General features: G+C 41.2%; 1 protein-coding gene across 4 annotated transcripts in view; it reads left to right on the top strand.

Annotated features, from left to right (window-relative positions):
- The window catches only part of LOC117501398 (ras/Rap GTPase-activating protein SynGAP-like), a 97527-nt gene that overhangs the window by 26632 nt on the left and 44881 nt on the right, over window positions 1-26014 (top strand). For 3 of the 4 annotated variants that reach the window (XM_034160274.1, XM_034160271.1, XM_034160272.1), the window contains 4 exons: window positions 14456-14544; window positions 16171-16292; window positions 22313-22466; window positions 22594-22692. In XM_034160274.1, the coding sequence (XP_034016165.1) occupies window positions 14500-14544; window positions 16171-16292; window positions 22313-22466; window positions 22594-22692 (420 nt within the window). In that variant the 5' untranslated portion in view covers window positions 14456-14499. Of the gene's footprint in view, window positions 1-14455; window positions 14603-16170; window positions 16293-22312; window positions 22467-22593; window positions 22693-26014 lie in introns of those variants that run through there. The other variant, XM_034160275.1, reaches the window with a different exon arrangement.

The following is a 26014-nucleotide window of genomic DNA, read 5'->3' as shown; positions in this document are numbered from 1 at the left end:
AATAATAATAATTTAGTGACTGCCTGGTATTGTTACCATTAAAAAAGTAAGTGTTATGTGTCGGATGCAGCCCGGAGAACCGACCAGCGTTTGAAGGACCCAGTATGAAATAAGCAGAGCACGGTACAAAGGATAACTAAATTTAATTACATAACAGTGATGTGGAAAAATACAACAAATGAGTGCGCGGTCTGGCGTGGTGGAATGCCGGTGTGCTCCCAGCAGCACTAATGGTCCGGAGCCAGAAACAGTTCGGACCCAAGGACCCCGCCGACACCCCCCAGGTGGCCGCGACAAACCGAGTCTGTGAAAGAAGAAACCATCATGTGAGTCCACACTCCACACACAGAGAGACCGCTCAAAGGTGTACATAAACAGCAAACACTTCCTGGCTTAATTACTAATCAGCTTCCCACCCTGCAGGCATGGAACACCATGTTCACATACTCAAACTGCAGTGGAAGCTGATTAAACGACTAACATAACAGCTCAATACAATAAGGTGTGAGGGACACCACATATACTGACTGTACAAATGTTAGTCACAAAACCTGACGTACCTCAGGAAGTGTGCTGACGAGCGTGAGACCTCACCCCCTCCTCTTTCACAGACCATGGTGTCAAACCTGGTACAGTCTCTGCATCCACTGATGATGAGATGGCTCTCGAGACGACGATCTCACCCGTCTGGTCACAAGGTCGAGTCTCTGGCAAATACACACTGTGTACTCCAGACTTAAATGCCACCATGCTCCAATCCGTGTAGATGCACCACAGCTGTGAGTCCTGACGAGCTGCACATGATCAGCCTCAGGTGATCAGAGTGAGGTCCTGATGACTCAGCCACACAGCCACTCAGTCCTAAACGCGCGCCACCTGGAAGGAAAAACAAAAGACAGAAACAAAAGGCAGCCAGGCACGCCAGGCACCCCCAGCCATACAACAGTAAGTCATCTTTGATTTGACCAAGGCAAGCAAATGAGCAAAATGAAGTAAAAAAGAATGATAGTTTGAAATGAAACACATTTCTTGGATAAATATGAATGTCTCTAAAGGTCAAATGTGGGTAAAACTGTTCTAATATTTTGCTTCTGCTGCCATGAGATCACCACAACCAGCAAGAACAATGTGCAGATCAAAGTCTGCAGGCTTCAGTATCTTTTCATTCATCTTGAAGGTCTCAACATTGTGCAGAGTCTTGTCAGCCTTCTCCTGGCAGAATATACAAAGAGCCCTTTTGAAAATACTGGAATCACATCTGAGTCTTACAGCTGGACCTGCAATGGGTTCCTCGTTGTCTTGAGACATTGACCTTTTCCCTAGTCTCCTAAAATTTGTCTTGTTGGTGAAGCAACTGTAACAGGATCTATGCCGTTTTAGAGACGTCTCATAAGAATTCAATATCCTCTCAGTTGTGTGTTTGTTCTCCAGATCTTTGAGCTTGTGACGGACTCTTGCACTATCCTGCAATATAGCCCTTCCTTTGTCACTACCCTGAACAAGATTTTCTTTCGTGCAGTACTGAAATGATGCAGACATCACCATCCACTGAAGAATCTCATTTCATGCTGCATAAGGCCTCCATTTTTCAATTCAAGACAACAGAGATTGTTACCTAAATAAGTACTGAGAACAGTCAACGTGTTTATCACCACGGAAGTATGCAACAAGAGAAAGTGCTAACAAGAGGAAGTCACTCCACAACTGAAGTGATGAACGCAACTAAACCTAATTGTGAGAGAACACAGAGATTCAACTATATTAACTTACTACCTAACACTTTCAAGATTATATGCAAATCAGTCTTGTGACAAGGGACACTGGCAACTTAACACAGTGCATATTAAGAGACAACACAAATTTAATCTAATGCTATTAAGTATAGTATATGATACTACAAAACCAATACCACAAGATTGGAACTTGTCCACACAAACCAGCACACTAGAACATGAACATGCACAGATATAGATGAACAAAGTATCTCAGAGTCTCCTTAACATGAGTGTGAAAGGATGAACTCCACAAATATATCAGGGAACAATGCAGTTTGTTTGACCACATCTATGCTGTGGCTGCTGCTGCTGCTGCTGCTGTTGAGTCACTGTGGCACCATGTGCCTGGCCACTGGACAATGAGGCCTGCCCTCTGGTGTTAAAAGCATTAGCCCTCTGGTGTTGAAGCTGTATACATTATCTATGCTGTACTGAGCCAATTATATAGGTTTTCCCATAGTATTATCATTATATTGTTCAGCATTTGTGATGAAAAAATACACGAGTCATTCACATGCCATCAAGGAATGAATATAATGATATAGTGATTTTTAAATCCACAGGAGACGTTTTTCAACAGGCCAGTATAAGTAAGATTGACAAATACATACATTTGTAGGCCTGATTGTGCACCAGAGGCATGGGGAAAATTTGGATTTGTTATCAATTTATTTTGTAGAAGAAGCTTCTACAAATTATGAAAACAGCAGGTGGCCATGTTGTTTCGTGCATATAAAGGATGAAGGAGAGAGCTTACAAATAAGAAACTATGAACTCAGTAGTTCAAATAACACAAAGTTACAAAGTAGTCAAATAACACAAAAAGAGTTTTCATTGTCATTCCTGAGCAAAAACAAGCAAACTTTGGGAAAATGTGAAAAACTGGGTGGCCATTTTGTTTTATGCAAATTAGGCAGTGAAGGAGTAGAGATACAACATGCCAACATTAATATTTGAATTTTGCAAGTCAAAATACATAAGAATAGAACTTTTATTTCTGTTTCAAATGCAAATACAAGTCAACTTGTGGGAAATTTGACAAAATGAGCGGCCATTTTGCTTTATGCAAATTAGAAGGTAAAAGAGTAAAGATCCAGCATGCCAACTGCAATTTTTGAACTCAGCAGGTCAAAACACATAAGAATCAGCCTATTGTCTGCTTTTAACAGAAAATGCCTTGGGTGGTCTACCTATCTGAAAATAGAACCTAACTATTCAAATATGAAAGAAATTTGATCATTTTTGATGGAGTTATGAATTTTTGGAAATTCATTCAATGCTAAAGATATGGATTTTTCTAGTTTTCCAAGATTTCTCCTGACTTTGACCTTTGACCATGGGCGATAACGTAAGTAAGTAAGTAAGTAAGTAAGTAAATTTATTTATATAGCGCCTTTCACAGACATAAGTCACAAAGCACTTCACAGGATAAAATGCAATAATAAATAATAAAAACATAGATAAAACAAAATACAAGGTTAACAATCGGTCAGTTCTGAAAAGCCTTATTAAAGAGAAGAGTCTTCAAATGCTTCTTAAAAGTCTCAGCACATTCCAGGGAATGCAGAGAAAGTGGCAGTTCGTTCCAGAGACGAGGGGCTGTGGCTTTAAAAGATCTGTCACCTCGGGTTTTAAAGCAGGTCCTTGGAACCATAAGCAGGTTCTGGCCTGAAGACCTGAGACTACGGGCAGAGGTATAAGGCTGAATCAGATCTTTAATATATCTGGGAGCCTGATCATGAAGGGCTTGGAACGTCAGGACCAAGATTTTGAAAATGAGTCTAGACTTAGCTGGGAGCCAATGGAGAGACTTTAGGACAGGGGTAATATGAGCTCTCCTGTTTATGTAACCTCCTCCAACTTTGTTGCCGGAGGTAATAATGTCACTATAATGTAACTATGTTCATTATCAATAGCTTATGCCTGCTTGGACCATAACCCCACCAAAACCAGGGGTTACTCTGTTGACATCAGCAAACCGGTTGCACCCACACAATGTCATACATGCTGTCTGCCATCTTCCAGGTACTGAACAGTGTCAACTGGTATTAATCCTTGATGAGACGACTTCTCCAAAGTCCCAGGCACCACTGAAGGGGAGCATTTGCCCAGTAAGATTGATTATGACGACCACCTGTCCATCATGTGTAACCACATGATCTACAATTGTTAGGCCATTTGGAGGCACTGCCAAATTCTCAGAAATTACATTGGAGGTGGCTTATGGTCGTTGTCGTGGTAAACCCTTGGTGGCAAGGAAGATAGTCTCTTGTTGGATTCCCAAATGGGATATCTTCATTGATCTAGAGTTGCATTTGTGAATGTCGTTGCACGCCAACAGACACATGGCCCTTCACAGATCCTTAACCTGGTCCGATGGCTGGGAAATCCCAGATGATTGAGGTCTGAAGACCTGTTGCAGCCTTCATCTGTCATCACAGCCATTGGGTGACAATCCATCACCTCCTCTGCCTGATCCGCCATTGGGGACTTCTTGTTTTACCAGAGCCCAGTTAGCTGTGTTGTGTTCAGGGTTCCTACTGGACATTCATGGTTACCGTAATGCCCACAGAACACACAGGGTCCCCACTATATGTCACCCTAACAGGTAATCCCCTACTTGATGCGTTATCCAGGTATCACGACACGGAGCGGAGGGGTTGGACTTTGACACCCTGTAGCTTATGGTAGTGAAATAAACATTCAGTTCACAGGCAACAGCTCTGGTGAACATTCCTGTAGTCAGCATGCCAGTTGCAATGCTCCTTCAAAACCTGTGACATGTGACATCATGCACTTTGATAAAACTACACATTTTAGGGTGATGTTTTCTTGTGAGCAGGCGAAGGTGCATCTATGCAATAACCATGCTGTATAGTAACACCATAGTATAGTACCTGCTCAGTAACATGAATTTTAACAAATTTGTGAGCAAAATTTGAGAGAAATAAGGGTTTTTTTTTTGTGCACAGAAGAAATGTCAGTGAACAGGCAGGTAGCATGGCCCAAGCAAAGGGTCACCCTTTTGAGTCTGGTCTGCTTGAGGTTTGTTCTTCAAATCATCACTGTTGCCCGTGTGCTTACTCTACGGGTTGGGAAGGTTAGACCTTACTTGTGTGAAGCACCTTGAGGCAACCTTGTTGTGATTTGGTGCTATATAAATTAAATAAATTGAATTGAAATTGAATCAATGTAGGGTTTGGCAATATTTCAAAAAGATAGTAATCTTTAAAAGAAAACCCTGCACTTGTCCAAATTCAACCCCAAATGTGCTTCCGGACCAAGCTTAATCGTTTCACTAAGGTTTGTGAAAATCTGTAATTACTTTTGGAGCAATGACTCAATAGACGTGGGTGGAAACATAACCTCCTTGTCAGAGGTTCTGTAATTAGAATGTAGTTATGCTCCTTTGATATATCAAATTATCTTATTGGAGCTGTGTGAAAAATAGTAAATTGCCAGTCGGTCGTTGATGTGAACAGTCCGGCAATTACAGAGACTACCATGTGATGTGAGTGCGACACCGGCAGGCCTGGCGGTGAGTCACCAGAGGCCCCTTGTTGTCAGATGATCCAGACCAGAGTTAATGAGATTTTGTGTATGCGATGTGTTGCTGGAATCACTGTGGATAAATTGGGCGATGACACCCCCCATTCTGACTGTACACTGTCAGAATGAATCTCAGCCGATATTTTTAGGAAGCGCCGCTTTCATCCTCAACACAGGGAATCGGGAAGCTGTGCTGCGCTGCTCCGTAGGAAACAAAAACATTCTTATCTCAGTGTGAAAACATGAGCTTTGCATTTGATCTCAGTTTTAAACTGTGATTTTCAACACTGCCAAACATTCTTCATATTCTTTAATAGAAAAATGCTCGTCCTGTGAATCTGTTGGGTTTATTCGAGTTTCTAAGTAGGTATTAATAGAGAGATGGATGCTAAAGGTTTGGTCTCCTTCTCCTGCTCCCACTCACAGTCTTCCTCTCGCTCTCTATCACAGTTAGCTAGAGGCTGTTGCCGCCTACACACTCCGTCCTGACAGCAATTTACATTCGCAATCGCCCATCTGAACACATCCGTCGGTGTGCTCTAACATGTAACATGTCATGATTGCTTTAAACCACACGTCTTGCGGGTGACTGTTAATCACAGCGACGTTAATCACTGAAATGTTCTAAATATTCCTCTGCAGGGTCATGCAGTCACCGGAGTTTGTGCGCATCATTGCTCAGGCCCGCAGGAGAGACAGTCCAAACCGAAACGCTTCCTTTAGTCGGTACATTTTTCCCAGTGGGCGGGCTGTTGCTCCAATGGGTTCACACGTGTTTCCAGAAATGCAGTGCTGCGAAGTACTTCACTGTTTACCATCTTTATATTGCTGTTGTGTGTGTGTGTGTGTGTGTGTGTGTGTGTGTGTGTGTGTGTGTGTGTGTGTGTGTGTGTGTGTGTGTGTGTGTGTGTGCCAATAACTTTTGCTGTTCAAGTAGAAACCCTCAGAGATGCTTCCATGGATACCAAACAATTATCCTGCATTCAGAATAAGACCCAGAGAGTCACCTATTTACAGGTTTTTGGAGCAAGAAAATCAGAAGATGATGGGGTCTCATCTCTTAGGGCAAAAGAGGGAAATGGTTCTAAATGGATAATTAAATACACTTACTATTGCAAAGTACTACTGAATAGCAGCACACAGGGAATCAAAAGTGAAAAAAGAAAAACATTTTGCAAATATGGATATAAATACAGATACACAATATAAATACCAGACATACTGAGCAATACTGGTTTACTGGCTACTATGGTTCCTCGAATTCTCATTCCTGTCCTCTGTCTTCCCGTTACTCCTCCTCCCCCAGAGGGAGGAGTTGTGCAGTCTGATGACCTGAGGGACAAAGGAGTTTTTCAGTCTGTTGGCGATATCTGTTATATTTTAGCTCAGGCATATAAACTGTCAGGGACAGATGATGATGGTTTATTGTGATTACAAAGGCATCCTAAAGAAAAATACTAAGATGTTGACATAAAGAGCACTCCTTTTTACATTTTACAGTGCCCTCCAAAAATATTGGAACACTTAGTATTTTATACATTTTAATTTGATGATGAAGTGGTCTAGAAGAGGATTTTCTTTCACCAGAACATGAACTTTCAGGTCTTCTTTTTAATAAAACTCTCCTCTATACCACTTCATCATGAAGCTGTATAACTGGGGATACAAAATGCAAAACATGCACAATTTCTCCAATCACAGCCAGAGAAGCCTGTAACTTCTTCTGGGTTGTCTGGGTGTCTTGGTGGCTTTCCTCACTCTTCTCCTTCTTGCACAGTCATTCAGTTTTTGAGAACTGTCTACGCCACACAGATTTACCATAGAGTGTCATACTGTTTGTATTTCTTCATAACTGATGTAAATAAAGTCCAAGACATATTCATTGACTTGGTAATGTTCATGTATCCATCCCCTGACTTGTCTGAAGAAAACTGGCAATAAAGCTAATTATTTACAGGTATTATACCAAAGGGGCCCATTACTTATGCAACCCATCATCTTGGCTTTTATATTTTTAATTTATTTATATCAAGCTGTAGCGATTTGCTTTCAGTTTGAATTTAAGAAAGATAATTTTAGAAATTTTTATTTTTTGTATTTGAAATGGCATAAACAAATTCAAATGTGTGAAAAACCAAGTGTTCCAATACTTTTGGATGGCACTGTATATGCACTTCACTTCTACCAATGTTGTTCTGTTTACAAACCCTGAATAAACTCAATAAGGAAGGATTTACCTCCTTTAAAACCAGAAGGCACACAAACAGCACTTACTGTACCTCCACCAAGGCCTCATAGGTTCCAGATATGTTTTACATTTCGTCCTACAGGATTACATCAAAACTACTGCACGGATTTTGATGAAATTTTCCCCACAGATTGATATTAGGCCATGAAAAACTCCATTAAATTTTGGAGGTGATCTGGATCAGGATTCCAATTTGTACACTTCACTCTGTTGGATTTTGAGGATTATGTCAAAACTACTTAACAGATTTTCATCAAATTGTCACCACACATTGGTGTTAGCCCATGGAAGACTCCATTAAATTTTGGAGGTGATCTGGATCTGGATTCTAGATCAGGATTTCACTTTGTACACTTTTAAGGATTACGTCAAAACTACTTCATGGATACGATTTCACGATGTAAAACCAAGATCATGAAGACAACTTTTAGAATTAAATATCAGATTGCAACCTCTGGATCAGTCGGACCATTCTGGATCAGTATGCAACTACTGCGCTGTGTTGTGGAATCCGGGTCCAGGTAAAGTCCATGTCACGATGTGAATCACATATCTGTTGTTTTGAGTCCTCGTCAGCCCTTGGCAGACATCTCTGATTGTTATTGCTGTGAATTTGTTTGTTTTATATGTTCAGTGTCATTCTGCTGCTTTAAGGTTGTTAACTCTTTACAGTCTCACAGTATCAGACCAGACCATCTTATCACAGTGGCTCTCTTTCCATCAGAGAAGGTGCCGCCCCAGTTTACCACATCTTTCTCTTCAGTAGCTTCAGTGTTGATGTCAGTTTTTGCACCACTGTGAAGATGATTGATACAAATTTTTAAAATAGCTGCTGAGAAGAACCGTCTGCTTTCTAAAGTGCAGTATAAAAAATAATGAGTGCATGCAATTTTCTTTCAGGTGTTCACGCTGCTGATGAAAACTGTCACTCTCTGGCCTTCAAAACTGTATCATCTTTTTTGTGTTTGTAGGCTGCTTGTGTCGAGTGTTTGTTTTTGTCAGGATTTTCATCAAGGTTTCTCTGTTGAAAGTCAATTAAAGCACCAACAAAGTACTGGCTAAGCTGATTTATAGAGCCTGTCTGCATCACCGAAAGTATCCTGGAATTTTACATGACAGTTAACAACTTTATTACAGTCCTGCTTCTTAAGATACAACAACATAATTAACATCGCCGGTATTCAAATCTACATTTGACTGGAACAGCTGCCGTCTCTTAAGTAAAGGTCAGATTAAACTGTATATCTTTAGATGTTAACACATTTTTTATTTGCTGATCGCAGAATATTTTAGTTGAAATCAAATAATTACTATGATCTTGCAAACTGTCAGCTGAGATTTGAGGGTAATTACATCCAAAACAGCCCAGCGGTGTTGGAAAAAAAACACATTTATGGTCTGACAGTTTGAAGAAAGTAAGGGCCCCTTCACACATAGCACAACGTTGGGCAAAAGAAGCAGAAACTGGATGAAAATCTGCAAAAAAAAAAAAAAAAACGAAATGGGGAAGTGCGAAACATTCCACCTGCTGTCGGGAGGGATGCACGGTCGGACATGCGTACACGATACAGAGGCGATGGTTTCCTGCACGCTCGTGCATGTGCACAAACACAGTGTGAACAACTGGAATGTGTGGCACCACATCGTACCGCTGCTGTGGAGAAAAAAAAACACACACACCATAAAAACACCGCAATTTATTGAATCCCTCTTACTGAGTGGATAAGACAAGTATGAACCTTCTGTTCCTCTGTAGATGACCCATGGTCACAGACGTCAAGTCATGAAATGACATGAATGAAGCAGTGGGCGCTTATCATGTCCACATCTGCTGGTGCTGGGGTATCCCGCGAGTGGCGCACATGTCCAGTGAGCTGTGCCCTGAAGGAGAGACACCGCATCATATGGACCATAGCTCACGTGGGTGATGTGACATTCAGATCGCCAGCTGAGTGGTCATGTGATTAGATGGCCTTTTTCACATGGAACAGCCTGCCGGTGTGCGCGCTGAGCGGCCGCTCCAGTTCATCACAAAGGTGATATACGTTTTTATGTATTTCCACGTGAGGACAGCAAGCACATGCACATGTCTCACAGCGTAGAGTTGTAAGATCATGTCCTTCAAACATGATATGTGTTCTCCAGCTGTGACTTGCGGGTCCAGAGATCTCAACAGCTGCTGCTGTTTGTGGCCACACCCACCTGTTCATTCAGCAAAGGTGGAAAAATTCTACTTGCATAATAATAATAATAATAATAATTAATAATAATAATGAAAAACCTGAGTAAATGGTACACCCTGGACAGGATACCAGTCTATCACAGGACCACATACATACAGACAAATGCATTCACACCTGCACACACAGCTATGGTCAATTTAAAGTTTTTCCCCTAATAAATATGTAATAATAACATTTACAAGCCTGACCTGAGTTCCCACATTATGATTAAAAGTTGCACCTTTGTGGAACCCCGTCAAGAAGCAACATGTGATGACACCATTTTAATAATTCTGTGCAAGTTATTCTTGATTTAGTTAAAAAATTTACCCATCAGTTAATTACTATTACCTTTGCCACTGTTTGTTTGTTTGTGTGTTTGTGAACAGCCTGGAGCCCACAATTTCTCATATATTGTTATGAAATGTTTACCAAAGATTCATGTCCTGATAGAACTGATTCAATTTTCAAGGTCATAGGTCAAAGTCAGGAAAAAATCTTGGAAAAATGGAAAAATCCCTATAATCCCTTACATTGAATGGTTTCAGAAAATCCATAAATCTGTCAAAAAAAATCAAACCTCTTTTGTATTTGAGAACATTATATAGGATGGTATCCTTTAGGGCTCCTTCACACATAGTGCGAATTTGGTTGAAGTGCACACGAAGTGAGCATGAAGCAAGAATCGTGTGCAAAATGTGTAAATTCGTAGCTGCATCAAATGCCTTGTACACCTGTTGCTACAACTATCTGTGCACACCAGCGGCTGAAAGACAGAGTGTGCGCTGTGCGAGCTCATCGATCCCTCTGGTGGCAGGTGTGGGCCAAATTCCAGCTGACACACGAACATCTAACACCGCTCGTTTGGCACTTAGAAAATATGTAGCCATTCGTACTGTCATCATCAAAACAGTCTGCAGACAATCACTGTTGAGCTGGATGTGAAATTTGTCTAAGTGCCCCACCACTGTGGAGTTGCCGAGTGCACATGTGACGTTCCAGAGTGTTGGCTCCTCCCACAACACATGTGTGGGTGTGTCATGCCCCCCCAACATGTGCATGCATGTGGTTTGCGTGCCCCGGTAGGTGAGGCACCTCTCATCTGATCACAGAGTAACACCTTGGTCTGTGCGCTGAATGGACGGGGGCATGGCAGCTGTTGACATCTCTGGTCTTGGACATCAGAGCTGTAGAACACGCGTGTTTTGACCAACACGTGCGTGTGTGTGCTTGCTGTCCTCACATCAAAATACATAAAAACATATATTGCTTCTGCGACGGGCTGGAAAGCGCGCACATTGACAGGCTGTTCCAGGTGGACTGGACTGTCAGTTCATGTGGACATGCAGCAGACGATCTGAACGTTACGTCTGTCTGACAGGACAGTGAGCGGCGCATCGCAGGACCATATGACAGACCAACAATATAACAAATACACTCTCAGTCACATATCAGCAGAAATACACCATAGCAAATGCTGTTTGGTCAGTTATCACAGCGCTTTTTTTCTTTTTTTTTAGAAAATACGCTTATCTGCTTATTGATTTTAACCATTTCACACTTCTGTTATGAGACATTGATTGTGGTGCAGTGGTAAAGTTTCCAGCTGGTAATCAGAGCATGTGGGTTCAAATCCTGTGAGTGGCATTTTTTTCTTTTTATTTAAACAGGGGTATTTAACTGCGGGGTTCTGTATTGTGTCCCTTTTTATGTATTATTTATATCAACCCAGTGATATCCACTAATTATACAGCTGGTTTTTTATTTTATTTGAATCCAATCTCACGGCAAGTCATGATTCAGCAGCACAAAATATACATTAATCTATTGGTTCATGATATTGTGATGAAAAGCACCTCATATTCGTCACGGCAGCACGAATTCATTCTAATTCATTCCGTGATGGCTGCATGAAATTAAAAGTGAAGTGGGGGGGGGGGGGGGGGTCGGGGTGGTTATGGTTAGGGTGGGGGGAAGGAGTAAGATTAGGTTATGGTTAAGGTTAAGGTCGGGGGTAGGAGTAAGGATAGTAATAGTGAGTTAAAAAAAAAACTCTGTCTTGAAGATTTGACTCATTTCGTCACAGGAGCACGAAAAAAACAAAACAAAAAAAAAAAACGTGAGACTGGGCTGCTTATTTTTGTCCACATCAGCAGCGCGATGTGGTGAAGCATGTCCAACAGTGCGAGCAGATGCAGCACCTCGCACTGTGTTCCTGCTCGAAAGACACTGTTGCATGCACAAACCGTTGCACCAGGATCGTGCACGCCTGCCTGTCGGCGCGATGTTTTGTGGTGCGCTAATTTGAGCTGTTTCGTCTTGTTTCGCTGTAATTCAACCAAATTCGCACTATATGTGAAGGGGCCCTTATCGACTGACAAAGTCTGATCCGGATCTGATCCAGATTACAGCATTTGTGGCCATTTGAATTTAACATCAAAAACCCCATTCAATGTATATTTTGCATTATATCTTAATCAAACATGCCCCAGTCACTTTCATTTTAGAAAGTGAGGTGCAGACTGGCACTCACTATCTGGATTGTGGAGTTTGTGGACATTTGAATTTAATATTGAAAAGCCTTTGGTGTACATTTTGCTTGATATCTCAGTCAAACGTGCCTCATTCACTCTCATTTTTCTGTTATGGATTTATATACCTACACCACCAAAATTGGATGGAGGTTCTAATTTTATACCTGTTTCTTAATATTCCAGTTATCAGTTGGAAACCAAGTGCCAAAAAACAATGACAAATTGTGTACAGCAGAGATAACCAATGTTCTCTGAAAAATATCTGAAAAAGAATTCAGACACTGAAAAAGTTGCACAAAAAAACCTTTGATTCAAGTGCATGAACTAAATACGAGGTCTGTCCGTAAAGTATAGGTCCTTTTTTTTTTTTTCAAAAACTATATGGATTTCATTCATATGTTTTTACGTCAGACATGCTTGCACCCTCGTGCGCATGCGTGAGTTTTTCCATGCCTGTCGGTGACGTCATTCGCCTGTGAGCACTCCTTGTGGGAGGAGTCGTCCAGCCCCTCGTCGGAATTCCTTTGTCTGAGAAGTTGCTGAGAGACTGGCGCTTTGTTTGATCAAAATTTTTTCTACACCTGTGAGACACATCGAAGTGGACATGGTTCGAAAAATTAAGCTGGTTTTCAGTGAAAATTTTAACAGCTGATGAGAGATTTTGAGGTGATTCTGTCGCTTTAAGGACTTTTCACGGTGCGAGACGTCGCTCAGCGCTCTCAGGCAGCGTCATCAGCCTGTTTCAAGCTTAAAACCTCCACATTTCAGGCTCTATTGATCCAGGACGTCGTGAGAGAACAGAGAAGTTTCAGAAGAAGTCGGTTTCAGCATTTTATCCGGATATTCCACTGTTAAAGGAGATTTTTTTAATGAAAGACGTGCGGACAGGTCCGCGCGTCGGGACGCAGCCGACGCGGTGCGGCGGCACAGGAAAAACACCTCCGTGTTGATAACCATTTGTTAAAATCCAGTTAGCTTTTGATGGCTTTCAGTGGAGTGAGTATATGAGAAATTGTTTATCAGCTGGACATGTTCCAACTTGTCCTCAAGGCTTCCAACGGAGGTGTTTTTCCTGTGACGGAGCGTCGCGGCGGCTGCGAGCCGACGCTGCAATCCGCCCGCACGTCTTTCATTAAAAAAAATCTCCTTTAACAGTGGAATATCCTGATAAAATGCTGAAACCGACTTCTTCTGAAACTTCTCTGTTCTCTCACGACGTCCTGGATCAACAGAGCCTGAAATGTGGAGGTTTTAAGCTTGAAACAGGCTGATGACGCCGCCTGAGAGCGCTGCGCGACGTCTCGCACCGTGAAAAGTCCTTAAAGCGACAGAATCACCTCAAAATCTCTCATCAGCTGTTAAAATTTTCACTGAAGACCAGCTTAATTTTTCGAACCGTGTCCACTTCGATGTGTCTCACAGGTTTAGAAAAAATTTTGATCAAACAAAGCGCCAGTCTCTCAGCAACTTCTCAGACAAAGGAATTCCGACGAGGGGCTGGACGACTCCTCCCACAAGGAGTGCTCACAGGCGAATGACGTCACCGACAGGCGTGGAAAAACTCACGCATGCGCACGAGGGTTCAAGCATGTCTGTCTGACGTAAAAACATATGAAAGAAATCCATATAGTTTTTGAAAAAAATAAAAAGGACCTATACTTTACGGACAGACCTCGTACATACTCCTGACATTTGATCACATCTAATTTAGCTCATGAAAAGCCACTTCTAACAGGACATTGACATTGACAATTTTTTTTTCCGCTTGTAGTTCAGATTGTATTTTCTTTTAAAGATTTTCTACATTTTCTGGGTGTGGCTGTTTGTTGTAAGTCATCATAGGTCATCAGCACATTGTACAATTGTAGTGATAATTTGAAAGCAGTTCAGATATCAGTAAGCAAAAGATGACGGCATTTCTCTTGTGGGTGATGCTACAACAAACTAATTGAAATTACTTAATTAATCATTTGAAATTTTGAACTAAACCAGATCATTTCCAGGATTTACATATTCATCAAAAACTGTCAGGATCCACTCTCTGTTTGTGGAGGTTTGCACTTTGCAAACAGTAACAGTTGCAACATAATCAGACTTTTCCTTGTTTTTCCATGTTTTGTCTCACAGACCACTCTCGCAGGGCAAGTTTTGCCTCTGTAAGACAGTCAAGCATGGAAACGCCTCCCAACACCACGCCACAACCCTTCAGACAGCCCGTGAGTACGAACGGCAAACACGAGGGTTGACTGGATTTCCTGGATCATGTTCGGAATTGTAAATAGCCTCTACCTTTTTTTTTTGGTTCAAATTTTGCTGATGTTGCACCAAAAATTCACATCACATCAGATGACAAACACTTTTTCATTCTAGAAACATTTTCATTTGTCACTGCAGACCCTGGTTAGGTGCAGTGGTGGGCACAGTTCTGCTAATCCGTGAACTGCTAATTAGCAAAGCTAACTTTTTTGTTAGCACATTAGCTTTTCAGCTAACTTCAAAAACCATCAGCAAATCAATTAGCTTCTGATAAAATTAGTTGTCATAACTTTTAGACCGCTAATTTTTTTTTACATAGTTAGTAACGGTGAAAAACATTTAGAAACCCCGTTGGCTCCTGTCTGCTATGTATTTTGCAGCAGTGAGACAGCTGAGAGGAGCTGAGCTCAACTCTACCCCAGCAGAAGGGACCTGGCCCCCAGACTACCACAAAAAACCCCAAAAGTCATTACCCTTGACAGCATACAGCAGTCTAGCCGTGAGGCAGACATCTTGAAAAGATTTGACTTATGGTTTTGATTTAGAAATCAAATTAATCCAGATAGAATAACTACATTAATGTCAACTCTTAAAATGTACAAAGTGAAAATATAACACATATCTGTTAATTTTAAAATAATGCACTAATTCTGAAGATTTTAACATTAACACACATTCAGGTCAACAACCGTGTGATATAACCAGGGTCAAAATGCATAGAACACTCCCATCTACTGGTGCACGGTTATATCACATGGTTGTTGACCTGAATCACAACTTAACAGACTTTTGGTTTTGCAAATGCCTTTTTTTAACAAATGAAAAAAATGACATAGTTTACAAAAGCACATTTATTTGTAAACACCAACACACACACGTTACATTAACTTGTGTTGGTTTTTACATAGAATGAATTAGTCAACCAATCAGTATGAGCGAAGGCTCAGTTTACCCATAATCCCTTTGGGCATCTGTGTGTTAATGTTCAAATCTTCAGAATTAGTGCATTATTTTAAAATTAACAGATATGTGTTATATTTTCACTTTGTACATTTTAAGAGTTGGCATTAATGTAGTTATTCTATCCGGATTAACTTGATTTATTTATCAAAACCATTAGTCAAACCTGCTTTCTTTTTCAAGATGTCTGCCTCATGGCTGGACCACTGTATGCTGACAAGGTAAATGACGCTTCCTTACAGCAGTGGGCAATGCACACAAATACAGAAGCGCTGAGTTGTTGGCTGTGTGTTTGGGTTTGTGATTACCTTTGATTCTATCAGAAGTGCTGGCGATGTTCAAAATCACTTGTTCATAGCTGACAGTGTACCGGAAACAATGCTGAAAGTTATCGTTAGCTGTAGCTTCCAATAAATTTTTTGGTGGTTTATTGGTTTAACGTTATGAAAAATAACTTTTCAGTTAGCTGATTCGCAGTTATCAAAGCTAACTTTTTCGTTTGCTGTTCCCACCACTGGTTAGGTGTAGTTTGTCTATTTAGTTCAGTATCTACACAAATAAATATTTACTCCATATGACTGGTTGGTTTCCCTTTTTGATTTTGTCTTCTCTTGTTCATGCTTCAGAGTTTCCTTAATCGAAGGTTGAAGGGTTCCATCAAGAGGGCCAAAAGTCAACCGAAATTAGATCGAACTAGCAGCTTTAAACAAATGATTTTACCCCGGTTTCGTAGTGCCGACCAAGAGAGGTAAGTGACCTTTATCATTCCTAATTTGCTCTCACGAGATCCAAGTTTGTCGCAGTCAGACGTTTAGTCTTGTCTGAGATGATGAGTTATATTAGAGTGCTAATCTTCAGATGGCATTAAATGTGTTTGTTTAATTACAGAACAGTGGTAAAGTCATAGTTCACTGTTTGGTTGAGCTCTTGGGAAGCAACAGGTTCTTTTGTCTGGCGTCACGCTCTGAATGAAATGTTTTATAGTCTACCTCATAACTTTGTCTCGCCATTTCCATCCATCAATTCACTCCTTTGGCACGGTGTGGGAACTACTGTCCCTCCGGTTAGCTTGCGTGGCTGTAGACATTCCGGTGATTTCTCACCTAGCCTAGTAGATCAGTTTCAATCGGATGTGGCCTGTTTGTTCAGATAATGCAGTTCGTTTGTGAAGGTGTGAACATGCATTTGAACTCTGGTGTGGACCAAACAAGCAGACGTCAACTGCCTGAGAAGATAGGATTCAGTCAGATTTAATACAGAGAACCAAAAGGCAAAATGTCTGACCACAAATCTGCAGAGTTTGCAAGAACATTTAGAGATATATAAAGTTTTAAGTGAACTATTTATAGAGATCAGTTTTGCACCTATCTATAATATGATCAAGTCTAGGCGAATGTCCCGGCTGGTGCATCCTCCACCAATTCAGTGAGATTCCACATGAGAGAGTTATCACCTTTTTGGCTGTTTTTGTGTGATTTTATGTCTCCGCCTCCTCTCCACCAGTCGCGTGTCAGTGAGATACAAGCCAAAGTCATAAGGTGGTTTGATAGAGATGTTTGGTGATGCCGATATCTTAGCAGGAGAACAAAGATCCAAGTCTTTAGGGTCCTGGTACTCGCTGTCTTACTGTATGTACTCTACTATAATATGGTGTCACATTAAAAATAAAACAAGAAACATCTGCAGTAAAGCAGTCACTGCTAACAACAGCTCTGATCTGAGCGCCTCAGTGGAGCAGACGACTGAAGTTGCAGCAATCATGTACAACCCCAATTCCAAAGAAACTGGGACGTTGTGTAAAAGTAAATAAAAACAGAATACAATGATTTGCAAATCCTCTTCAACCTGTATTCAATTGAATACACCACAAAGACAAGATATTTAATGTTCAAACTGATAAACTTTGTTGTTTTTGTGCAAATATTTGCTCATTTTGAAATGGATGCCTGCAACATGTTTCAAAAAAGCTGGGACAGTGGTAACAACAGACTGGGAAAGTGGATGAATGCTCAAAGAACACCTGTTTGGAACATTCCACAGGTGAACAGGTTAATTTGAAACAGATGAGTGTCATGATTGGGTATAAAAAGGAGCATCCCCAAAAGTTTCAGCCGTTCACAAGATGGGGTGAGGATCACCACTTTGTGAACAACTGCATGAAAAAAATAGTCCAGCAGTTTAAGAACAATGTTTCTCAACATTTAATTGCAAGGAATTTAGGGACTCCATCATCTACAGTCCATAATATAATCAGAATATTCAGAGAATCTGGAGAACTTTCTACACGTTAAGCAGCAAGGCCGAAAACCAACATTGAATGCCCTTGACCTTCAATCCCTCAGGTGGCACTGCATTAAAAACCAACATCATTGTGTAAACGATCTTACCGCGTAGGGTTCAGGAACACTTCAGAAAACCATTGTCAGTTAACACAGTTCGTCGCTACATCTACAAGTGCAAGTTAAAACTCTACCATGCAAAGTGAAAGCCATACATCAACAACATCCAGAAACATCGCCACCTTCTCTGGGCCTGAGCTCATTTGAAATGAATAGATGCAAAGTGGAAAAGTGTGCTGTGGTCTGATGAGTCCACATTTCAACTTGTTTTTGGAAATCATGGACATCGTGTCCTCCGGACAAAAGAGGAAAAAGACCAGCCAGATTGTTACCAGTGCAAAGTTCAGAAGCCAGCATCTGTGATGGTATGGGGGTGTGTTAGTGCCCATGGCATGGGCAACTTACACATCTGTGATGGCACCATCAATGCTGAAAGGTACATCCAGGTTTTGGAGCAACACATGCTGCCATCCAAGCAACGTCTTTTTCAGGGACGTCCCTGCTTATTTCAGCAAAACAATGCCAAGCCACATTCTGCACGTGTTACAACAGTGTGGCTAAAAGAGTGCGGGTACTAGACCGGCCTGCCTGCAGTCCAGACCTGTCGCCCATTGAAAATGTGTGGCGCATTATGAAGCTTAAAATACACCAACGGAGACCCCGGACTGTTGAACAACTGAAGTCGTACATCAAGCAAGAATAGGAAAGAATTCCACCTACAAAGCTTCAACAATTAGTGTCCTCAGTTCCCAAACGCTTATTGAGTGTTGTTAGAAGAAGGAAAAGTGATGTAACACAGTGGTAAACATACCATTGTCCAGCTTTTTTTGAAAAGTGTTGCAGGCATCCATTTCAAAATGAACAAATATTTGCACACAAAAACAATAAAATTTATCAGTTTGAACTTTAAATATCTTGTCTTTGTGGTGTATTCAATTGAATATAGGTTTAAAAGGATTTGCAAATCATTGTATTCTGTTTTTATTCACATTTTACACAACGTCCCAACTTTATTGGAATTGGGGTTGTAAAGCGTGCCACATAAACGTGGCTTTTGTTTGCATGCTTTGATTTACATAGAGGTCAAACAAACCAAAGGAAAAGTGCAACATTTTGGTCTGAGATTTGTGACACTGACGTCAGCGCTCTGAGGTGTCCGCCTCACATTTTCCACTCAGACTGAAGCTTCTCAACCCGTTTGACAAAAGCAAAGTGTTGCTGGATTGAGGACGTTTTATTGTTGAAGCCCTGATAGGCAGTGTGTGCTGAAACGCTTCCACGGTGCTTCCATTCTGACAGACGATATTCTTTTCACTATAAACAGTGGCGACACTAAAACGACGTGTCCTGTCAGTGAGATGTTAGCAGAAAGTCGAGTGATTGCACAACCTCATCGACATTAGCTGATTGGAAAGTGTACATTCAGCATTTTTCAACTTGGGTTTTATTTATAGATGTTGTGGGATCTGTCTTTTCCCTCGGGACAAAAATGAATTTAATTGATGCAGTATTGATTTAGAATGCAAACAGTGTTTCAGTCTAACTGGCTATATAATGTTATGGTACGGGGCAAACTACAGTGACAAGAAGTGGTTTATTTAATTGAGAGGATTTTTTTTAGCTTGGCTAAGAGTAGAACACAGGTTGAAAAATTCCAGTCTTCCCCTTTAGCTGAGATGTGTGTGTGTATATATATATATATATATATATATATATATGTATGTATGTATGTATGTAAAAGTATTTATATTTATAAAAGAATTGACAATAATCTAAAAGATTAGTTCTCTTTTTTGCAACCTTAGGCACATTAAAACAGCTGCAAATCCAGATTCTAGACTTGACCCATTGCTTTTGTATGCTACTAATCCCATTTTCCTAAAATTAGTTTTCCAAAGAATGACAGAGCGCAAATATGGACAAACATTCAGGGAATTACAAAAATCCACCATATGCTCAAAATAACAATGAAATAATGCTAGAAACCTCTTATGGAATTGTATTATCCATCCATTTTCTACACTCCCTAAAGGGCCTTTCACACTGCAAGCATTGAGGGCATTCGACACATCGTGGGTTGCTCTTAAAACCATTATTTTCAACAAGACGCTTCACATTTTTGACGCGGTGTGAAGCATCACGTCAAAAACGGACGCTCCGCTGGGAGCATGCATTGCCACTTGTCGCCAAGCTGCTGTGGTCAAAGTTCAGTCCAATCCAACTTTTGCCGCTGTTCGCTGTGATGTAGCTTCGCGCTGTCCAACAGAAACGAGCCATCAGGCCAAAACACAGAAGACTCCAGTGTAGAAATGTGTCACAGAACTGCTAATTTATACACAGCAGTTTCCTGATGAAAATCAACTTACCTGTTGTTTCAGATGAAATGATTTCTTAATTAACATTATAAGGAACCTTGGATATTTTCTGGAGTATAAATCATAAGTTTTACAAGTTGGGAGATCCCACAACTTATACTCCGGTGCGATTTATATGAATCCCTTATTTAAAGGCTAATAAATAAAATTATAGTGGTGCCAAAGAATAACTGACCTAAATCTTAAAAAGCTCAGTGGCTATGCACCCTTAATGTTTTAACATAATTAAGGTTGTAACAAAAGAAGAAAAAGAAAGAACAAAGTGATCTACCCTTTAACCCAGGATTTCTGTCAGCAGATCACATCAAGACCATATACAGTCAATGATCAAGACACGATAGGTCACAGATTCTGTGCGGACAGCTTTTGCTTTGTATGTATTCTACTGTGAGGTCACATCCTGAAGGAATCAAACCTGCGTTGTGATCAAAATTTTATGCCTTCCTTACAAAATCCTGTCAGGATGCACACATGGGGAATGTAAAGATGCAAAAAGTGAGAATGTGATGCTGATGTTGCATTTTCTCAAAGCCACAGGGGGAAGTGAGATGGACGTTTCCAGGCCAGGTGTGTTTGTCTGACGCTCAGAGATGTGGAATGTGTCAGTTTGTAGGCGATGTAAAAATACTTATTGCTGTGAGGCAGGGTGGGCGCTGATGCACAACGCCTGCTCAGATGGTAAAACTGTGGAGCAGGCAGGCAGCTTCAGTGGAGCTCAGTGGTGCTGTGGAGTCGTGCGTTTCCCCCTCACCCACGGCCACTCTGGGCCTCAGACAGCTGTCGTCACAGCCTGCTTTAAGTTCTGCCCGCACGCGCTTAAATCACTCGCTAGTGTTAAGTTGACTTTGCTAAAAAATCCTCGTCGGCCAAATGCCTTCTCCAGCGTTCCAACGCAGCTGCTCTGTCTCTGCTGCCAAGTTGATCTAACAAAGCATTTTTCATTCTCATGAAATCTGCAAGCTCAATGATGAACGACATCTCTGGAATACATTCAGCCTGGTGTTAAATTAGTGTTCGTCATTTCCTGCATAACTAGCAGCTCTTCCGGCGGGGCTGCTGCTTAGAACCTCGTTTGTTCACATTCGAAGAGGTGCAGGATCAAAGGTTGTGACTTATCCTTTGTGTTTAAAGGCACATTCCACTTAATTTATCACAAAATTGTCAAATTTTTGTTTGTATTGATGTAGAGATCCCATCCCGTAGTCAATCAAAAGATGATTTATATATATATATATATATATATATATTTCATTGATTGAAAAGCCCCCATGTCATCTATGACACCACCACAGCTGCATGTCATGGCATCTCATCGCCATATTTTAACCCACATGGGTCAAAATTCTAAATTGTTTCCAGAGGAGGCAAATTTTAATCACACTGGAAAAATACGACTGTGAATACTTTATCTGAATACTCAGTAACAAAATTATAGGGGTGTAGAAGAAAAGCCTTTTTGTCGCATACAAAATGGTTACAAAAAATCAAAAGGGACTACACCTTTTAAGTTTTATACCAAACTGAAATTTCAGCCTGCAGTTTTATTTCTAGGTGCACCTTCGCTCTGTGTGTCCTGCAGCTTTGGCTGAAATATAAAGCTGAACCCAGGACCTGGTGGTGCCTCTACATCTGTTTACTCTGCCTTGACAGAGCTGCCCTCGTATAAAGGTCAACCTATGATTGGCACTAATCCTCCTTGCATTTTTTATAAGCGCTCTGCAGTCTTTATGCGCACCATGTGCTGAACTGATTTGCACCACAGTTGTTTGCTTCCCATCAGTGACGCTACGTTTCTAAATGCATATTTTAAATGCATGTACAGACCAAACCTATGAGTCTTCACTGGCTTTTTGATAAAAAATCACCATAAAAGGCTCAGATCTCAGAAACCGACAGTGAAATTAAGAGGAGCGGCTGTAGCTTCACCAAGCAGCAGAAGGATTTCTCAGCTGCAGTGACTGACTTTTATTATATGAAGATCATTGTTTAACCAAGCAGAGTTAAAACATTTCAAGCAGCTGAAGCAAATAAATCTCTCTGTCTCCTCCTGCTAGAACACGCTTGATGCAAAGCTTCAAAGAATCCCACTCCCATGAGTCCCTGCTTTCTCCGAGCAGTGCTGCAGAAGCTTTGGACCTAGTTTTGGATGAAGATGCCATCATCAAACCTGTCCATTCCAGCATTTTAGGACAAGAATACTGCTTTGAGGTGTGTTTGGTCTCAGGAAGTGTTGTTTTATTCTCTCACTGTCGATCTAAACCGCCTCTCGTGACTTTCTGAATATTTCATTTGCATTTTGCTGACAGCCAGTGCTTGTGTACATGTGTGTTTGTAGGTGACCACCAATTCAGGGACCAAATGTTTCGCCTGCCGTTCAGCTTCTGAGAGAGACAAGTGGATTGAAAATCTGCAGCGAGCTGTTAAACCAAACAAGGTAAATACATGTGGTGACCTGTTATCTTGTCACAGGATCCCAACCGGAATATTTAAATGCTTTGAGGCTGCACGATGGCGGAAAACATGGAGAACGGGTGTCTGTCAGAAGAGCTAATCCCCGTGCCGATCCTTTGATAATTCGGGGTAATGTGAAGTCACTCAGGAATAAGATGGATTAGTTACGATGTCTGAGAAGGGACTGGATCGTGAGTCCTGATTTATCCTTTTTACTGAAACAAAGCTGCACTCAGAGATCCCTGACTCACTTGTTGACATATAGGGTTTCTGATTCATCCACTCTGAGAGAGGTCAGCTGTGGTGGAAGAGCAGAGGAAGCGGCGCTGCTTCTGTATCAATGACAGGTTTTTATGCTTTTTTTTTCTGAGAAAAAGGTACATTCAAATCTGAAAAATGTCATGAGGGACTGAAAATATCAGCTATTTTTAAAATAAATAGTGTTTCCTTCTTGAATAGCGTAACACGTTATTAAAAATTAAAACAATTCGCACAAGGAGAAAATAATATAGTCTTACCTGTCCGTTTCAGTGAGATCATCTTCATTTTGATGAAAAAGGAAAATAATTTAATTTGTTGTCCTGGCAGAAGAAAAGTCCATGATGGTTCAAGTCTCTGCTGTACTGATCCGCGACCAACACGGTCCGCTGCAGGTGTAATCTGTTCATTGCGTCTGCAGCTGATGGTTCGAGTCTCTCCTGTGAATGGATCCTCTTGTTCCACCGTGAGCCGCTTTGCGCTTCAAGTTAAATGACTTACAGTGTCTCATGTGCTCCTAACATTTCAGTCTGTACGCAACGAAATTCCCATGATGCAAAAACAACAAAATCAAATAAAATAAATTGAAAATAGTTAGCTCTGCCTCTGTGTGGGGTGGAGAATCCGCATTACAGTCTGCATGCGCGCTCGTCGATATAACTGTTTCCACGTGCCAATCGAAAAAGATTCTGCCAGTAAGAATAACTATTCTGACACAGAAAACATGGTGCAGCTCCAACCTGATCCACTTGATGGAAACAGGTATGTCAGTAGCCTGTAAAAATTCATAAATGAATCCATAAATGAATGGGAAAATTAAGATAACGGTTCCGGACCTGACGCCACTTCCTCCTCCTTCTTGTCCAATGTCGGCACGCTGGGAAGTTCCTGGTTTTTTAGTGGTGCGCAGTTCAAAATCTGAATATTTATCTCTTCAAGAACTGCACACCAGGAAAGGATAAATTTCAAACTGTTGTTTAATTTTAGTCTTAAACATGGCATTACGTGTCACCTACACTTTAAGACCAATAACCACATACAATTAAGAGCTACACAAATGAATTTGAAACAAAGACTGAAAACTGCAAAGGAAAAGTATACTAAAAACAAAGCTAGAGTTTTATGAAAATAACTGTTAATATGAAATCAACAAAGGAATCTCTACATGCAATGGATGAATTGGTCAAAGCAAAGTCACAGAATTTCTTTTACAAACTGTTTCATGCCTGATTTCTCTACTGAACGTGACTTAGTGCTGGACAGTATGGCTCAGGATGATGATGATGATCGGATTGATTGATTGATTGATGGACCTTAGACCTGTCTGAGTTTGTAGCAAATAAATATGACCAAAGCCACAGGCCCAACCAGTATCCCTGCTTCTGGTCTGTGTTTCTGCCTGGTGCCCTGCGCTCAGTGGTCATTAGGTCTCCATATTGTATCAGTACAGTGGAAAAACAGCCAATTATTATTATACCTGTTGCTAAGAAACCATGTCCACTGGAGAACGATGATTTTTAGACCAGGTTCCTGAACTCAGGTTGTAATGAAGTGAATAAAGCTTATAGTGAAGCAGCTGAAAGTGGTTATAGACCCTGTGTTGTGAAAGTGTAGTGACACGGACCCACAACAGGGGGCGCAAATGAACGGCCAGTAGATGAGCCAAAAGGTAACAATTTAATGTTGTGAAATGTGCACAATGAACATACAGACAATCTCAGAATATAATTACAGTCAATCCACAAAGGTGACGTGTGGGCAGGCTCGAGGATAGAAGACGTCTGTCCTGAGAAGAGCCGGAACCACGCGATTTCCGCCGCCACAGAGCCTGGTGAATACTGGAGCCGCCAAGTCCCGAATTCCCAGGTGATCACCGTCCCCGACTGTCGGATCTGGTACTGCTGGCGAGAACAAAGACAGTCAAGTGTGGGTGTGTGTACACCCAGTAACAACAGCGGTGGGAATGCCACCTCCACCTCTCACTCAATAACTGCTGAGTACTGTAGATTCCTCAGGGGAAAAGAGTGCCTTCAACGCTCTCTCAGCTTTCACCGACGGAGGTACCAGTACTCCTGCAAACACTCACAATATACAAATATTGCAATCACAAATGGCTGAGGATATTACCTCCAATGAAGTATGATATCTCGGCAACGAGGTGGAGATGACGTCTGGTCTTTATGGAGTGAGAGGACGTTGAGTAGATGGGTGACAGCTGTCAAGAGGTAATGAGTGACAGCTGTCACCCCCGGCTGTGTCCATGGCGGCAGCGCCCTCTCGTGCCTGAAGCCCGCACTTCAGGCAGGGCGCCCTCTGGTGGTGGGCCAGCAGTACCTCCTCTTCTGGCGGCCCACACACAACACCCTGAACTAGTCCCTCATCAGTTTCAATCAACCAATCAACATTTATTTCTGTAGCCCTTGACAGCCACCAGATGTTGTCCAAAGTGCTTTACAGTAAAATCAAAGGTTGAGAATTCACAAAAATAAAACAGACATTTAATAATGTTTAAAAAAAGCACATAAAAACAAAACATGTCACAGCACCACTAGCTATTAAAAGCCAGTTTAAATAAAAAAAAAGTCTGGAGCTTTGATTTAAAAAGTGCTAGGTCAGAAATAGTGCGTAAATCAGGAGGTAATTTGTTCCACAGTCTGGGGCCAGCTCCCACAAAAACACGATCAGCCCAAAGTTTGCTTGAGGTTTCTTCCTTATTATGACCAGAGAGAGTTTTTCCTTACCCCTGTGGCCTGTGTGCTTGCTCAGGAGGCTTGGGAAGGTTAGACCTTAATCACGTGAAGCGCCTTGAGGCAGCGTTTTTGTGATTTTGCCCTATATAATTATAACAAATTGAAATTCAATTAAATTGAGTGCATTCTTCATAATGGTGTTACACCCTGATTTCGCTTTGGTGTACACACTCAAAAAATGGCTCTTTGGATGAACTCGATTCAATTATGTGCAGGATTTCCATCTAATGAATATATGTAGCCCCAACTCAAATAACACACATCCATGTAAGTTAATGTAATATAATTTAGTTGGGA

Source organism: Thalassophryne amazonica, chromosome 20 (genome assembly GCF_902500255.1).
Source record: "Thalassophryne amazonica chromosome 20, fThaAma1.1, whole genome shotgun sequence".
NCBI lineage: Eukaryota > Metazoa > Chordata > Actinopteri > Batrachoidiformes > Batrachoididae > Thalassophryne > Thalassophryne amazonica.
This window is presented reverse-complemented; position numbering and strand designations above follow the sequence as displayed.